At 32.9% G+C, this 19110-nt stretch overlaps 1 protein-coding gene and 1 long non-coding RNA gene across 5 annotated transcripts; one reads left to right on the top strand and one right to left on the bottom strand.

The window, feature by feature from the left end:
• Nucleotides 1-2673: 2673 nt before the first annotated feature.
• LOC106337154 lies at nucleotides 2674-4176 on the top strand. 4 transcript variants are annotated; one of them, XR_001268957.1, is made up of 4 exons: nucleotides 2674-3214; nucleotides 3569-3652; nucleotides 3754-3880; nucleotides 3993-4176. It is a non-coding gene; the product is annotated as an uncharacterized LOC106337154 (long non-coding RNA). The 4 variants fall into 4 exon arrangements; XR_001268956.1 differs by having other exon boundaries at nucleotides 2674-3386; XR_001268955.1 differs by having other exon boundaries at nucleotides 2674-3652.
• A 14170-nt stretch (nucleotides 4177-18346) lies between these two features.
• On the bottom strand, nucleotides 18347-19109 carry LOC106340883 (germin-like protein subfamily 1 member 11). The gene is made up of 2 exons (XM_013779716.1): nucleotides 18986-19109; nucleotides 18347-18885 (listed from the first exon to the last, which is right to left on the bottom strand). The coding sequence occupies exons 1-2, from the start codon at nucleotides 19107-19109 to the stop codon at nucleotides 18347-18349; spliced, it is 663 nt and encodes a 220-aa protein (XP_013635170.1).
• Between the last annotated feature and the right edge of the window lies 1 nt (nucleotide 19110).

Here is a 19110-nt window from a genome sequence, read left to right as displayed (position 1 = left end):
TGATTCCTCTTAAACCCATATTGGATTTCAGATTAATCATGTAGAGAAATAGATAAGAAATCAACAATAACACAAGAACATAACAATCAAAATCCAAGAGATGAACCTCTCAAGAGAGTTTTTGTGTATTTCTCAATAGATCAAAGATAATCCGCCCTGGTGGCTACAAAAGGTCTTTAAAACATAGGTTTTTCCAAGTGCAAAACGTCCAAAATAAATTGCAAAAAGGTCCTCGGGAAATCATGATTTTCGGCAGCAAAGTAACGCGGAGCGACCTCGGCACGTCGCTGCGAGAGGTCGCTCCCGGGTTGTTTCTTCGCGAGCGACCTGGCTGTGTCGCTCCGAAGACGTCGCTCCCGGGTCGTCTCGCCATGGAAACGCGAGCGACCTTGGATCGTCGCTCTGGCAAGTCGCTCTGGCAAGTCGCTCTGGGAGGGGTGTCTCGCGATAAAAACGCGAGCGGCCTCTCTACGTCTCTCTGTCAAGGTCGCTCCGGGATGTGTGCCACAACGACTTCACGGCGTCGCTCCGGTGAGGTCGCTCTGGTGCGTTGTTCGTCCGTTGATCGCTTTAAACACTTCTTTTGAGCTCCAAATGTACCCAAATGTCTCCAAGAACTCCATGTGGTACTCCAATACCTGATAAGGACTCATGTATGCAAAATGCAACCTAAACATGGCTAAATCATAATCTATATGATCAAAATGCACATGTGTGAATGGATAAAACATTAGAAATATGCAAGATATCAACTATTGATTCAGTTGCTCCAAGAGAGCTGATGCAACTGCAGATTTGAGTGGTGCTATTGAGGTTTGTCACTCTTACATGCCTTTCGAGTTACTTGTTGTACTACTGAAGGAGCATATCTTCATGTTGACAGGCAGTAAACAAGGAGAACTTTGAGAAGTACAGCAAACGAACTGTGAAGGTAGTACTCTTATTTATTATACTATCCACTTCAAAGCAGCTTGATGACAATTGCATAACAATCTTCACTCTGCGGTTGCTGTAACAGACTCAAAGTTTCTCTGTCAACAGCCTCGTTCTACTCCTTTCCTCTCATGTGGGCAGTGGAGTGTCTCTATGTGGGAAGTTACCTCTCTTGCAGAATTCCAGCGATCTTAGGATTGTTTTGTAGGTTGAAGATGAAGTCCCTAGCCTCAGCAATTGTTTTGGTTTGTGTATTTGGATGATTCTATTTTGTAGGTTGAAGATGAAGTCCCTAGACTAAGCAATTGTACAATCTGTTTTGTACCTATTTAGAAACTTGGAGAGATGGATCTGATAATGTATGGAAATGTTATATGATAAAAAGAAAATCTAATACTAATAACAAAATTAGAAAAAAAAACAAAAATAATATTTTTACCTTGTCCTAAACTCTAATATCTAACACTTATTATAAATTCCAAAATGAACATTTTAAATTCAAATACTAAATTTAGATTTTTAATGTAATAGTATTTTTAACTTCCAAAACACAAATCTTAAATTATTGTTCAAAAATTAATTTTTTGTTCAAAAATTAAATCATTTTTTATATTTATAAAGTACCTATTAAATTTCGATCTATAAAAAAATTGTTTGTATTTTGTAATTAAAAAAATACAAAACAAAGCCCTAAACCCTAAACATGTTTTTATGTAAACATAAATTAAAGAAAATCATTTTTTCATAATAGTTTTAATCTTAAACTTAAATTAAAAATTTAATCATTTTAAAAATCCATAAAAAAGTTTTTGCTTATATGTATTTTTTTAATTAAAAAAAGACACAACCCTAAACCCTAAACATGTTTTAAAATTCTAAACATAATTTAAAATTTTCAATTTTTCATAATATAATTTTAATCTTAAACTTAAATTCAAAATTTAATCATTTTAAAATCTAATCTCAAATTAAAGATCAAAACCTCAAACACTAAATTTTAAATCTATACCCTAAATCTAATACCTTAAACCCCGAATTCAAACCCTACATATAAAGTCAAAAAATGTAATTATTACAAATAATATAATTACTAAATTAAAACCTATTCCTTATATAAACAATGACTTTATTAATTATATTTTCAAATATTTATCTTAACCACAATTCTATTTCACAAACCTCAACAAACTAAACAAACCCCAAAACTTGACCACTCAAACCCTACATACAAAGTCATAAATCTAAACTCTGAAGATATTTTTTATACCATAAACAAAAACTTCAATCCAATCTTAGACTGAAACTCAAAATTTAATTATTTTAAAAATCTAATCTTAAATTTAAATTCTAAACCTCAAACACTAAATCTTAAATCTACACTCTATATCTAATACTCTATACCACAAATTTAAACTCTATATACAAAATCATAAACTCAATCTTTACAAACTTATAATAGAAACTTTAAATTTAAACCTAAGTATATTATAAAACTCAAATTATATACTTAATCCTAAATCTTAACCCTAACTCATAAACCACATATTTCATAAAATATTAAATCTTAATTTTTAAATAAATTATAGTTCCATAAATAAATTAAAATTTCAAATAAAAAATTTAGATTTTAAATTTGAAATTATGATATCAAAGTATTTAAAACTTAAATAATTTTTATAATAGCTATAAATAAATAAGAAGATAATTTGTATTGTTTTTTTATACCATTGATTGATTTGAATCAAAGACTCAAGATAGCTCTTGTATCTATTTTCGCCTTTTTTTCTTATCGGTAGTTGTTGTTTATGGCATGGATCACCTGCACCCTTAGATAATATTGAACCAGAGATTAATTGTTCTTTTATTCTTTTTTTTTTAATTTACTTTTCTCAGATCTACGAAAGAGAGAGAGAGAAGAGATGGAGTTCAAGGTAGAGAAGGAGAACGCGACGGCTGTTCGTCACCACCACCACCACCACCACCACCACCATCGTTCGTCACTACCACCTTCGCTTCTCAGATACGTCTTCACCGGAGTCGCCAGAACCACCGTCACGCTCGTCATAACCAACATCGCTCGTTCCCACAACCACCGCCATCTCTCCCATCAGCCATCGCTCGTCACCACCACCATCACTTCTCAGATCCGTCTTCACCGGAGTCGCCACCACAACCGTCACGCTCCTCATAACCACAATCGCTCGTTACCACCACCACCATATTCAGAGGCTGTCTCATTGGAAACGTTACAATGATCCATTGTGTCTGTCTTTGTGTTGTGGTTACTCTCTCTCCCATCTCTATGTTTGGTTCTGTCGCCATACAGAGAAGCTTTCTCATAGGAAATGATTGCTTGTGTTTCTCTGTGTTTGTGGTTACTCATAGACAACGTTACAATGATCGATTGATTTTGAGAAAGTGCTCGTAAGAGACTCAGCTTGATCTTTGAAAAGGTCTCTGCTTGTTTCAATTTTAGTTAGAAACCAGTTGGTTCACTGAAAAACCATCTCTGCTTGATCTGAAGAATGTGTTTTATTTTTTGTTTCACCGGCTCCATATTTCTCTATATAGTTATGATCTTTACATCTCTTCAAAGTTCTAAAGGTTGAATCTTTTCTTCTTGTTATTTTGATAGGGGGTAAAGTCACAGCTGCTTAAGGGTTTAACGCTGGTGGTATGTATGATAGGTTACGAGATTCAGAGGAGAAGCCTGATCTCGGTATTGTAACCTGTGATGTCAATGCTGTAGCTGCAGGTTCAATGCTAGTTATGTTTGTTGTGCTTAAGTCGATAAACGTTTCTGATTTTTCTGTCTTGCAGAATGGATATTAATCTCTGATTTTCTAAAAAGGATGTTGCTGGAGATCCATTCTCCTGAAGAAATATTGAGAGTCAAAGAAGATTGACAAGTACATGTACCATGATATGTACATGCGTGTTAAGCTATGTGAGTTTTCATCTTTGATTGAGAAATGCTGAGAGTTTCTTGCTTTGCTCCTAGCTTCATTACATGCTCTGATTGTGAACAAGGTTTGACTGGTTTTTCATGTCCGTTGCAGATAATTGAACACATCTTACAAGAAGCTGGACAAGGCACAAGTAGCAGATGGTGGCGAGTTTGAAGGGTAGATGGTGGAGGAGTTGTGGAAGAAGAAGAACAGTGAGGAGGCGGTCTGAAGTTTGAAGGGATGATTATGAAGGGTTATTAGTTGTAAATTGATAGGTGTTAATGGCTTGTGTAAACAATGAAATGTTTGAGAATGATAGGTGTTAATGGTTTATGTTTGTGTTGTGGTTTGTATAAACAAGATAATGTTTTATTGGTTTTTAAATAATTGAATATTTATTGAATTTTTAATAATTTTTATTGTTTTTATTATAAATATTATAAATACATATTACATTAAAAAAATAAAATAAATTCGTAATTATTATTAATAAATTTTTGGATAATTAAAAAGCTAATTAATAACAGCAAACATTTGCTATCTTTCCTATTAGAAAAATCAAATTAATGAGTTTTAATAACATTTGTATTACGTTATTATAAATATTAACAATTGCATACAAACTATCACTATTGTTGTATAGTTAACTATAACATAACAAAAAACTGCTATTAAAAGTGTCGGACCTATTATAACGGGTGCTGTCAGAACGGCTAAGGAAGCGCTATTATACATAATGCATAGCATTTTCCGGTCGCTATTACTACCCATATTTCCTATAGTGGAGTGAGTAAACACTAGTGGCTTGTTCTGGTTGGATGGCTTTGTTGAAGTTGCATTAGAAACAATTTTGAATCATAACTCTTAATTGCAAGCATTGCTTAGGATCGATTCTAGCAAGCATTGCCAGACAGTTAGCTTGATTAATCATGTATGAGTGTGCTGAATGATTGAATCGTTTTGAATAGTCATGTTTCGTTAAGAAAAGTGTCTTGCTCGTTAATGAATCTTCTGGTGTTTACTTTGTGTAAACACTTAAGAACTTAAATGAAATGTGCGTTGAGGTTTATACCGAGACTTACTAGTTGTTTTCAAGTACTAACTTTTGTGGTAATTATGGATAACTATTTAGGTAATAATCATGTGAAGTCTTATTATATAGTAGCTATCCAAGAATTCTCGTATGAAATGTGAACCATGACTTGCTCCTTGTGTGGTAGCACTTAACAGACCAAGAGCACGCAGACAAGAAGACACGGGATTGCAGTCTATTGCCGTGTACTGCATGACGGATGTTCATGTATCATTACTTCTGATAATGATGGTGATTACTAACTCACTAGGATCGATTTTCCATTGTGGTTTCGGTTATAGTTTATATTTTACTAGGGTTGGCCCGCCCTACGGATGTGAAGCTATAATAAAAATTATTTATATGAATATATATATGTATATATATTAATTTATGAAACATTTAAAAATTAGTGTGGATTGAAAATGATATTATGATATCATAAAATGAATAAAATTATGAGATAGGGATACAAAAAAAATAATAGAATTCTGAGACCATATTGTTATTTTTAATAAACATGTTTTTTTTCTAATAAACATGTTTGGTTATATTCGTTAGTTATTACGGTGATATTTGTTTTTATTTTAGTTCCATTGTTTGGTTAATTATATGTGTGAATTATAAATTTTATGGGATCACATTTTTAGAAAGTAAGTATAGTTTAACGAAAACATGTATAGTTTAATATAACTTTTTGAAGATCATATCATGTTAAATTTATTAGTTTAGTTTTTATTTAGATTTGTAATTATTTATGTGCTTAGAAATTTTTATCACACATTTTTTCGACGTTAACTTAAGGCTTTTCTCAAAAAAAGAAAAAATAATATATATATATATATATAACTTAAAGATTTTTGGTCATCATGTTTGTTGCTATGTCAAATACCAAGAGTTGATGAGTTTTTCTCCTTTATTTTCTTTTCTGATTCTTTCTATTCATGATATGCAATGTATTTAAACTAAATCAGAGATGCTCGAAGTTTACCATCTCGGTCTAAGTTACACACTCAATATTATTCTTTGTATGTAAGCACTAACTATGTTCTGATTGATGTCAAATACTAACTATGTTCTGGTTGATGTCAAGTTTGAAACTTCTTGTACTCTAGCTTATCTTTAAGCCTTGATGCTGATAAGTTTGAATGATCGCCTCATGTCACGTCACACTCCACCACAACTTTCATTCCCATTGTAGAAACTTTTTAAGATTACAGCTCTTAAACCCAACTAACTTTGCAACTAATGGCAAACTCCTCCACCGCAACTAATTTTTGCAAATCAAAAGCAACTTAAGCACAATCTCTCATTCCCATTTTCTTACAAAATAAACCAAAAAAAATTGTAGCTCTTATAAACCCCTGTCCAAGAGATGCTACTGTAAGAGTTTGCACTGCAGCAGTTGTTCTTTAACCTCCAGGAGCTACCCTAAACCCTTAATTGTGCCACGTCCTTACCAAGATTTATTAGTAAGGCTTTCAAGTTGGACGAAATCTGATGTAAGCCTGTAACCGAGTGGAGCTTCGTAAAATAAGGAACTACAACTGCTGGACTTCTTTTTACCACCTTTCGACTCCATCACAATCTCATCCACACTTTCTGCAATTATCAGACCAAACCATATGTATTAGATGCAGGAAAGAAAGAACAATGCTTAACAGAGACTTATCAATGTTCAAAGTTTTCACATTTCAATAACAGATCTCGAATAAAGTTTATTTTATCAGATGAGACATGATCAGAATTGTTTCATTAGATCTGCAACTATGAGCCTTGAAATAAATATAGTCATCTGTATACGTAAACACAACGTCAAGAAAAACATAAATCGTCCGATCCAGAATATAATTATTGCTCAGAATTATGAATCTCTTGTACAAAAAAGAATAATATGTAAGTCAAACGAAATCGTAGGTAAAGACGTTAGAGATACTTACGTATACATACATATATATATATATATGAATTTAGATCAAGACCAGAATTGCGATTCCCTTCTTTCCAGATATGAATGAAACCTTCAAAACATGAAAGTCAAAACAATCGAGGTTACGATAGCCTAATCCTCAGGGTTGATAGGACGATTTAGAGTGGAGGGATGCTAACCTTTTTATAGTCGAACCTCGACCGCCTTCGTAGAGAAAAGGGGGAGTTGGAGATAGATCGATGGATTTAAGAAGGAATTTAATAGGAATGAATCGGTAACTGGTGGATTTCTAGATCAGTAGGAAGAAGATGAAAAATTCGATTGAAACCCTAGAGGCCGAGAAGAGAGAGCGATGAAACCAGAGAATCAAGAAACGACGCGTTTCAAATATGATTTATCAGACTGGGCTTATAAAAGTAAACACACACACCAAATATAAATATAAGCCCAACCGATTTTAAAAAAATAAATGAAACGGTGCACTTTGAAGAATAGGACACGTGTCGTCACGACATCGCACGAATTGATGACGTGGAATCCGACGTGTCACACCCATGAGTGAGAGAAACTGTACTTTATATATAAAGAAGATATATGAGTATATGTGAAAGCGGGTAATATAGAAGCAAGGACTAAAATGAGATTTCATAACGTCTAAATATGTACTAAGTTATGATACTAGCACTTATTTTTATACTTAAGAATTGTAGTGATTGCTAGGGTTTAGGATTGGACGTAAACTTGCATAGTGTTTCATGAGTGGAGTTGGAGGGTATACCATGTACTCATCCTCCTAGAAACGGTTCTATTTCATACTCACTAATTGCTTTCCATGTGCACATATCATCAGTGTTTCAAAATCCTACCGGACCCGCAGATGAACAGGTAAACACAGTGACCCGATATGTATTCCGGTTTGAGTTTTAGGAAAAAATAATATTTAAAAATCTGATAAAACCCGTAAAAATCTGAAACCGGCTACCTGTTGAACTACTGATTGACCCTATAGATAACATTTACCTTTTTTATTAGTTTCAATTACTTTAAAATATGCTCTGTATTCTAAATAAAAAGTTAGGTTTTCGGTTTTTTATATTGTTATCTTCTGCTGTCAATTTTATATGTCCTTTGACTTTTTATGTTTTTTTTTTTGTTTTGTTGTTTTGACTTTTATTTATGAATTTAAGACTTGGCAAAGATTTCCCTATACCACCTGAATACACTGAAATGAATGATGACAGATGTAATCAAAATTAGTTGATATAATTTGATATTAGTGTATTTTTTTTATTGAAAATCTATTACAATTGGATATTTAGTTTTGGTTTATTTTGGATTAATTAAAGTTTAATTTTTATTACATTAGAAATATAAATACTTATGGATTTTAAATATTGGTATATTTTTATTATATGTCATAGCTCCTAACCTGTTACAGAAAATGTTAAATCATTTACTTTTTCGATACTTATATGTGATATGAAATGAAAATAAAATAATAAAAAAACTAAATATAAGTGTTTTAATCAAACATCCTTAGTCATAGGCAATAAACTCATTCCCTTTGATTTTAAAATTAATCTCGTTTTAAACTTTTGGTAAATAATTCAAAAGGTTTCCAGCTAACTTTTAGAGATCATAGTTTTTAGGTATAATTTTGACTCTTTTGGGAGGTAGGCCTTTTGCTTAGCATCTCTACATTTTAAAGAGTTAGTACTGCAACTTTTATTTAAGCAATCTCTTAAGCTAACTCAGGATCATGCATATTTGCATTCGTTTATGAGGAGTTTAAAACATTTGTTCCGCAACTTCATTGGATTATAGGTTTCCTTAGTTCTTTTGGTTATTCACTTTTTGTATTATGTTTACAATTGTGAACACCGTATGATTTGTGATCGCAAATTTTGTCATACCTAACAATCATGTCATATGGTTCATGGTATTATATTGTGAAAGATAGTTTTTGTAGAAAAGTTGAAAAACATAGTTTTATAATAGTAAAAATATATATAAAATAAAAGAAATTTACAATATTAAAATGTTTTATAAAATTAACAATTTTTTTATAAAATATTTCAAAACACTAAAAATATTTTTAATATAGTTTTAAACATTTTAAAATATAAATTTATTTTAAAATTTGAAACAAGTTCCTAAAAAAAGTTTAAAAGTTTGTGAAAATTATTTAAAAAAATTGTTTCATTTTTTTATGAGAAATATTTTATAAAATTGAAAAAACGTTTTTTATATATTGAAAACATTTTAAAAAATGCTTTTTATTCCAGTAGCAAAATATAAAATTGATGATAAAAAGTTATATAACTAATAAAATTATTTTGAAATTTTAAAATCAGTTTATTCAAAAATAAACATCTAATTAATTTAATAACATAAAATATTATTCCTAAAACGAATAAAACCTAACACAAACAACAAAATCTTAAAATTACCTTTCAATCCCAAATCTAAACTCAAAATCCCCAAAATTAACTTTCAAATCACTAGAATAGACGACCTAACATGTTTCAAATCTAACAATCTCATTAAATATGGAAACTTACATGACTTAGAGATGATTTTAAGAGATGGAGGCGATTTTGGGAGATAATGGTGAGAGAGGAGAGTTTGTGCTTTTAGTGAGGGATAGTAGAATGAGGAAGAAGAAGTATTTCACAAATATGTATTTAAAATTCGCTATGGATAATTCGTCGGAAATTTTTATTTCCACGGTAGCCAAAAATTTTGGCGGTCAAATTTCCCGGTTTTTTCCCCCATATTTCTGAAGGATTTCCGACGAAGTTTTGACGAAAAGACTACCTGCCGGGAATCCATCGGGAATGTGTATGTATTTCATTGTTCAAATCAAAACCACAAACCATCGGGAATTCGTTGAAACTCCCGACAGACTATATAAAACTGTCGGAAATTCATATCATGAAAAATGAAAAAAAAATCTATATTACCCGATTGCGGTTATACATCCAATATAGAAATGTTTATAATACTCACACATTAACAAAAAAAAAACTTAAAACCATTTAAAAAAAATTGTCTATGAATTCTCTTAATCAGTTCTATAAGTATACATCATTTAAGTAGATGTTTATGATTCAACTGAGTTATCTGTAGGTGAAGTAATTTTGAAAATAATATTGAGTTTGACTACGTCCAAACTTGTTTTACATTTATCATATTACCCGATAATCTTATTGAAACTACTAACCCCTAAATTTTTATATTTTCAAGAGTCTAAATTGACTTTCATCGGGGATTTGTCGGGAATTATCGTCGGAATTTTGTCGGGATTTCTTCGGAAATTCCAACCGATTTTTTTCCGACGGAAATCGCCTTGTTTTCCTGTAGTGCTAATATGTCAAATTAAGTGACATACTTGCAGTCTTTATCTCACGCATGAAGAATAACAACTCTTTGACTATTATAAGATCAACATGTAGTCCATGAAGTCCAGATATTTTATCACAGTAAAATTCTTTGAGATTATGTTCTTAGCCTTGATTTATTCAACACATAGCGGTTTTATTAGGCATAGAAAAAGTGAACAAGTGAGTGGCCATTCACAATTCGGGTTTTTAGCCAAACCGCAGTAATTTTTAGAAAAAGAGATGGTGAACCTTTAAATGAATATAATGAGAATCATTTTCTAAAAATATGATTCGTCTTTTTGACCATAACTTTCTGCCTAATGGTTAAAGAGCGTTTGCAGAACTATTATAGAAAGATCTGAAACATTTTATAATAAAATTTATAAAACATTTTTTTTTTAAATATTGATCACAATTTCAATCTGATTCATAGGCAGGAAGAGGATTGACTGAGTAAAGATTTTTAAAACCCGAGAATCCAGATTGAAAATTACAAAACAAGATAAGCTGGAAACGATAATATAAGGCGGAAAACGTCTGAATAAAGAAATAGACAAATGCGTGGAGATGAGATTTGATCTCTTTCTTTAATTCAATAAATCGCGGTAGGTGAAGGTTTCTTTTTGATTTTTTAGTCTCATGATGAAACCACGTGAGACTGTTTTGCATCACCCACAACAGAATCTATGAACTTAACATCGACGCTATACTCTCGAGTCTTACTTTAAAAAGATTTAAGGTATTGTTTAAACTTTGTACGTGAAAGCTTATGAAAGTTTGTAGTTGCATATATGAGTGTATGAAGAGATAAAATGTCCATTTATAGGAGAGATTTACCAAGTTTAGTGATAAAGTAATTTATACATTTTTCACTTAGGTTACTAAGTTCTTGTTATTCGTCACCAATTTATATTGGTCTAGTCACTAAATGCACTTAGGTTAGCCATTCATCACCAAGTTAGTTTAGTCACTAAATTTACTTGGCTTTGTCCATGTGTTACCAAATAAATTTTATTTAGTCATCAAATTACTTTAAGGCTTTTTTATTGTCTTCAGATTAAGGTTTTGGTCTTCAGCATTCATGAGAAATCAATTTGTAGGAGGCGCTTCACGGCTTCCGGGTTTAAAGAGTGATCATTGAATATCATCTGCCAATATGTGGGAAGCTCTTCCCGAGTCTCTGGTTTTTCCAACCTTTCACTTGGTATTCAAGAATCTTGCGATCAATGAACAACTATGTTGAGTGTTTTTGGTTTCCAGTGAAGTCAATATAATCACTACTGGAATTGCTATTATCAGGGATTGCTATTATCAATCTTATCTAGCAAGTGGTGATACTCTGTGGCTTTCGTCATCTCTCAGGTCACAAGCTATGAGAAATTCTCAGGCTTAATATACATATCTATCCCATGCAGGCTCATGGTGTAAGGAGGTTGGGGCAGATCGTTCTTTTTATCCTCCTTAGGATGATTTTTCTTTTATCATAAGGCATCTACCGATGTTTTTATCGTTATGTACTCTACCCTGTTTTGAACTCGTTTGTTTTTCTATCACAAGTCAATCACAAGTCAGTTGACTTGAACACTTTAATAAAATTACTCGGCGACAAAAAAAAAGAGGCTTTTTTATTTTCTAAAGAAATTCCATCATATCACGCGGCCCATTAGCCTGCAAAGTGAGCTGGATTTTCTCCATATATAATTCAACACTTTACTAAGACCTTTTGTTTGCAAATTGTGGTAAACAAATTTACTCCACCCATTTACCTTGCAAAATATAATCCAAACAATCCTCATTTTTCACATTTGATTAAATATTTACCCGGCTATCAAACTTGTAAAAATTCTATTCACACATATTTATTTGTAGATTTTGATAGGTCTTATTGGACTGAGAGTTTGAGAAAATTCTGGAAGTTTAGATGTAGTGGAATTTGGATAGAATTTGTAGATTTTGATAAGGATTTGGAAGTTTTCACCACCGGAAGAGACAAAGGATTTTACTTCGACAAAGGGACTGAAAGTTGTATCCATTATTCTCCAAGAATAAAAAAAAAAATTAGGTCGAAAGTTAAGAAAAAGAAAACCTGTGAATTTTTTTCAAATACCACCTCACACGATGGATTTCTGTTCACACAATTTTAACTAGCAAATCATTTTCAAATACTTCCCAAATACTTTCTGAGATGTTTTATAGATGAAATCCTTCTTTTCCAATAAGGGTGGATTTGATAGAGTTTGTATAAATGATAGATCCAATAAGCAAGGATTTAAGATAACTTTTGTAAATACTAAATCCAATAAGGTGAGATTTGGACAAAAAACAAAATCCTACCAAATCACCAATTCAATAAGCCCTAAACTCGTAGAAATTAGTTCCAACATTTTTGACGACTACTTGAAGTGTGATTTTTCTAATTTTTATGAGTAACAAAGCCAACTAAATTCTTGAAGACTCTTCTAATAACATCAGTTGTGACATAGAAGGAGTGAAAATCTGTTTTTCTTATTTCTAAAAAAAAATCTCGTATTGATTAATTTTTATAGAGGTATATATCAAAAGTATTAGCTATCTATTGAAACATTTACTAATAAAGATTTCACAAAGGTAGCGCAACCTTAGTGATATTCTTTCTCCTTAGTTGCATTTTTCATGATTTTTTTTTTTTTGTCTTTTCTTCATTTCTATTTGTCTAATTTTCTTTATTTTTTTCTTCTTGATTTATTTGGTTTGCTTTTTCTCTTTTTATTTGATTTTATTTTTCATATTCATGTTATTGTATAAAACATATCTATTCCAAAAGTCTCTCTAGATTTGTTTGATGTAGTTTCCTTTGTTTCCCTCTTGATTAAAACACTTTCTTAATCTTTTGTCAGCTCTTCTTCTCTGGTCTCTATTGCTTTATAGCAGTTTTATTTCTCTGGATATTTGTGGTTGAAACTGACTGTGGTTTTATTTTCTTCTCTTGTTTATGTTGCTTTTTGTTTGAGGAACTCCTATCTGATTATAAACTTCTATTATTTTCTTGAAACTCATTAACTTCATTTCTAAAATTTATCCAATATTGTGCAGCTCGTCGCATCGAATAGGTATTTGTTACCTATTTTATGGTACAGTTAAGAAGATTTTGTCAAGCTCCGTAATTAGTTGAACATTTTTTATTGAAATTTTGAATTTAGTTGTCTCAATGCAAACTAGATTTTGACCCGCGCTTCGAAAGCGCGGTTTTTCTTTAGATTATAAACAAAATTTGTGAATCTGTATTTTAGAATTGGCGTACATTATTCTGTTACAAAGTCATTATATCGAAGAAGGGCACTGTGGGAACCAAAATTCGCATTGTCGATTTCCATTTAAATTAGGAAACTAGGAAAACCCTAATTTCCCAGAGGTCCCGGAGATCTGTTAGTACCACACGCTAAGCAATCAGAACACGAGATATCAATGACAAAGTACAAAAATCGTAAAAAGAGAGCAAAATAGATCTTATTCCAAATCCGTGTTTGAGCGTTACAACAAGGTATAAGCCTGGGCTCGAGAGCTGTCGGCGATATTCCTAGTTCTAGCAACCCTAAGACGGCTAAACTTAATTGAGTCGCAGCTCGAAATAACAAAAACGTAAATATGCCTAAATCGCTCTAAGTGCTAAGTTTGCTCCGAAAAAAGTCTCTCTCCATGCCTCTCGCCTAGAACTCCTTATAAACTGGCTTCTAGGTCGGTTTACGCTTTTTCTCTTCTGCCCTTAAGCCGTCATAGCATAAAAATGGAGATATTCCATTTTTTCCGATCTTCGTAATTATCTTCAAAATTCCGTATTTATCCGCGAAAACTTGACATTTATCTTTCCTTGCGAACCAAGCGAGCTCGGTCGCTACGTAGCGACCGAACGGTATACGTAGCGACCGGACAGCGTGCATGTGCGGTAGTTGCGTAATGACCGAGCTTGGTTCGTCCGTGTTCTGATCGTCATACTCGGACCTATCCGTAGCTGGTCTGGGTATGTTTCCGATGGCTTATATTTGATGTAAATAGAATTCGAACGAAGCTTTATCTCAGGAACATACGTTGCGACGTTTTCTTGACCGAGCATGATTTGTTGCGGAAAGACATACTTGTATTCTGCAGGGATTTGGACGTTAACTTCGTCGTAACCGTTTTCGACCCCAACAGACACTTGTTTAAAATTATATAATTTGTGAATTTTTTATATAAGATTTTGTATGTACACTTTTATATAACTCTTTTTAGTCTTAGATATTTTACCGGATCCGAAAAACCAAACCAAAATCAACCAAGAAATATAGTTGTGGTTTGGGTTTGGATCTAGGGAAAAGTACATATTTGATTTTTTTCGTCGACTTGCGGTCTCTGTTCGATTCCGGGTCCTATCCGAGACCCAGTGGGGTATTCAAAGTATATTAAATGTTTTATGTATATTAGGTATATTTGAGTTTTTCAGATATGTATTTGGTATTTCGAATGTGTTTTTAGTATTATGAATATTTTTTAAGTTTCGGATCCAGATTTCCGATTATAGTTTCAGGTAAAATTTAAATTAAAAAAAATATATTGGGTATGAAGAAATGTTTTTACATATTTTAGGTTCCTCATGTCATATTTATCGTAAACATTGGGGTTTTTTTGGGAATTTAATATTTTTCAGGTATTTATTTGAGTTTTTGGATATTTTTTGGGTTTCAGTATTTTTTTAATTTTTGGGTACTTCGAATATTTTCGAGTCCTCAAAATCCCAAACCAATTTGGACCGTTACGTACCCAAAAGTTATTGATATTTTGTAGGTATTTGAATTATGGACCTTGATCCCAAAGAAATCGACCCGAATCCAAACCAGAAAATTTTAAATACCTAAATGTTTAGGATCCAAAAAACTTGGACCAAAAGGAACCGATCCGTACCCAACCAGAAGACCCGATGCCCATACCTACTTTCTCACATTATATTTTGTGCGCATTTTATAAGAGTTACATTTGTTGAACTTGTGAGACTTAAGATTTACTTGGTTGATTTTTGCTAATTTAGTAGTATATATTTGTAAATTTTTTTAATAATTTTTAATCTTATATTAAATAACAAATTTTATTTTAAACTATAAAAAAATAATTTAACGTAAAATATATAGTTTTATTTTTTACATATGGTTTGTTAAAGTGTTTGTATTAAATTTGATTTTATAAATATTTGGAACTATATAGATGTTTAGAAAAGAGTGTAATAAAGTATATAAACTATATTGTATGTTTAGAAAATAGTATAATAAAGTATAAAAACTATACTGTGTATATCATTGTCGTGTGATATGGTCTAATAAATATAAGTTTATTTGTTGTATAACTTTGTCATGTTCAAAAAGATGTGGTGTAATAACTTTTCATAAGTAGATTATGGTAAGACCAAATATATTGTTGGTTAATGAAATGGTCCAACAACCTTTTATAAGTAGATTTTTTAAGATTCTTTTTCTTTTAATAGTATAAATATCACTTTTTATGCCTTTTTAAGAGTTTTTCCACGTCCGAGTTTTTCTATGTTATGAAGAATTCTTCGTCTCTAATCATGTGACATACTGTAATATTATCAATAAATATGCTCTGACTTAAATAATATATAAAAGATTTGGGGCACTCTACTCACTACAAGAAAACAGCGGAATTCTGACGGACATTCCGACGGAAAATGAAATCGTCGGAATATCCCGAGAAATTTCCGAGAAAATTCCGAGGAAACACAAAATTTGGTTTCCTAGGAATTTCCTCGGAATATACCGACGGAATTCCGAGGAAATACTAATCCTTCAGAATATTCTTATGGAATACAGAAGAGGCTGAACGAGCAGATGATGGAGATGATGAAGAGGATGTACCCGAACGAGGTGTTCCCGAACATTCAAGACCCGTAGTTTTTTTTTTTTAACCAAAAACTCGGAATGTTCTATTTTTATTTGTAGAACTTTGAGTTATCTAATATGTTTTCAGTTTTAATTTTAATTTTATATTTTCGAATTTAAATTTCACAAATTTTAATTTAAAGAAAAATAATTTTTTTTTAAAAATTAGTTTTTTTGAAATTCCGAGGAAAAGCACCCTCGGAAATTTCCGACGACCTTTTCCTCGGAATAAGTCGTCGGAATTTAAAAAAAAAAATCCGAGGGAATGTTCCTCGGAATTTTCAGAGGGGCTACATTCCTCGGAAATTTCTGAGGGCCACGTTCCTCGGAAATGCCCGATGCAAATTCCGAGGAATATTTCGTCGGAACTTCCGAGGATTGGACCATCGGAAATTTTCTCGGAATATACCGAGGGAGTCCTCCCTCGGTATATTCCGAGGAACTTTCCGACGATCTAGTGGTCCTCGGAGTTTCCTCGGAAATTCAGTTCCTCGGAATTCCGTCGGAAATTTCCGAGGGATTTCCGAGGAAAAATGAATTTTCGAGGAGTTATTTCCGAGGACTTTTGTCGTCGGTATGTCGTCGGAATAGCGTTATTCCGACGACATACCGAAGATTTTTTCCCTCAGTATGCCGCTGTTTTCTTGTAGTGACTTACTGCCAATTAATTTTAAGTTGGAAACACATGAAGCTTGTCATGGTATCAGAACAGACCCACACCCTGACCCATTAATCCGGTCCGGAAAGTGACCCGATCATCCCATTAGCTGATGACCCATAGAAGGCTCAGTTCCGCCGAGATTGCTAGAAAATAAAGCATTATCTCGGAGGGGGTATAATGAATTATGCGAGATTAATGGTTATACGCACCATTATCTCAAGGGAGGGTGTTAGAGAGAAGATCCCACATCGAAAATATGAAGGGAACGTAAGTAATATATAAGAGACTTAGGCCACTCCACTTACTGCCAATTGGTTTTAAGTTGAAAGTCCAGGGTATCAGAGCGATCTCACACCCTGAACCATTAATCCGACCTGAAAAATGGCCCGATCATCCCATTAGCTGATGGCCCATAGAAGGCTAAGTTCCGCCGAAATTGCTAGAAAAAAAGTATTGTCTCGGATGGGGTATGAGGGATTCTGCTAGATTAATGGTTATATACACCATTATCTCGATGGAGGGTGTGTGAGATAAAATCCCACATTAGAAATATGAATGGGACTTAAGTAATATATAAAGGACTTGGGTCACTCACTTACTGCAAATTGGTTTTAAATTGGAAGCCAAGGAATCTTTTCACTATGTCTTAATAAATCTAACTTATATCATATGTTGGTGAAGATACTTCTCCAAATCTTTTTTTGGCAAAGATTAACTTCTGCTTTGTATTTGTTTTTATTAACAAAGGCCTCCAAAACACCGTCATACCATCTCAGCTCAAGGAAATGTTAAACAATGCATTTGGCCAGCCCAAAGAAACTCATATAGTCAAGTAAATTAACCAACGCTGCTCACATGTACGGAAAAGCAGAGGTAAAGGCAAAAGTAAATGCAGAGAATAAAAAAGGCAATATAACGGAGAGCACAATGGATGAATCATGAACATTAAGCCATGTGGCATAAATAAGGGTAATACAAATGCTCTCATCTAGTTTTTATATACATTACATAGATGTCTCATAAAGAACAAAAGCTTAAGCGACTGCAATATGAATATAATGTTTTACTTCTTCATCCCCTATTCTTGAGTTTTATCATTACATTCAGTCTTTACAGTATTTTGCACAATGAGCAGACTTACCACAAACAAAACGTTCTCCTTAATATTGTTTACTTTTATATGACTTTTCAGTATTATTACTGAAATAGAAAACATTTTCATTGTGATTACTCTTCTTGCATATTGAATCATTTTTACTTGGATAGAAAATCTAGTTACGTGTAAAGCCTATTGCCAAAATAACTTTTCTGAGCATTAATACATTGTGGACGGAATAAAAGAAAGACCAAAAGAGATAAAATATGTAATTCACTGAAAATGTTTAAAAGGGAAATATAACAATTTAACATCATGTCACGTTATACTGATGAACGGATAATACATGATCCTTATTCAAACAAAGGATGGAAGAAAATTTAAGTGTTTACTCCCACAATATTTTTCATTTCATGATCAGAATTTGGCCTGTAGATCCATGATCACCTTTGGATCCAACTGAAATGCTCTTGCAAGAAAATTTGGGTCAATCTCAGGGTTAGACCCAAACACAGAGTTGGCAATAGTGACAACACCTGGGTTTTGGCTGCTCAGAGCAGCGAATGCAACCGCAGGAAAACGTCCCACATTGAATTGGAAATGAATTAGTCCTTCTGGAAACACAAATACATCACCCTCGTTGAGTGTTTTTGTGAACAGACGGTTTCCATCTCCGTTCGATGTGACAAATCCTACAAGAAGTTTTCCATGTCCAACATAGAGGATCTCGGTAGCACGTGGGTGGGTGTGAGGTGGGTTTTGTCCATTTACTCCATAATCTATGCGGACAAGCGAGATTCCAAGGGTGTTTAACCCTGGAAGGTTGTTAACATTAACGGCTGTGACATTCGACCCGACTACATTAGCTACGGGTCTTGCATTTTGAAGCCCTGCCATAAAGAAGTCATCCACGGTGACGAGCTTTGGGTCTTTGCAGAACTTTCCATTCACAAACACTGATGAGAAAAATAACCAAATATTAAAGAGTATAAGAAATGAGAAATCAGTAAAAACAATACGGCAAAAAAGATTATGAAGTCATCATCATGTACATACCACCATCTGATGGGGTGTTGACGCCGACGCAGAAGTCTTGAAGGGGGCTTGGGTCAGAAGCAATGGCTAATGGAAGAGTTAAAGCTAGGAGAGATAGGACTGCAAGAAATGAGAGATTCTTCATG

This window comes from Brassica oleracea, chromosome C4, assembly GCF_000695525.1.
Source record: "Brassica oleracea var. oleracea cultivar TO1000 chromosome C4, BOL, whole genome shotgun sequence".
NCBI classification, from domain to species: Eukaryota; Viridiplantae; Streptophyta; class Magnoliopsida; order Brassicales; family Brassicaceae; genus Brassica; species Brassica oleracea.
This window is presented reverse-complemented; position numbering and strand designations above follow the sequence as displayed.

Coding starts and splice junctions, on each gene's coding strand:
- LOC106340883 (XM_013779716.1), bottom strand. CDS start 19,109: ATGAAGAATCTCTCATTTCTTGCAGTCCTATCTCTCCTAGCTTTAACT. Junction 18,886..18,985: donor CAACACCCCATCAGATGGTG/GTATGTACATGA, acceptor TTTTCTCATCAG/TGTTTGTGAATGGAAAGTTC.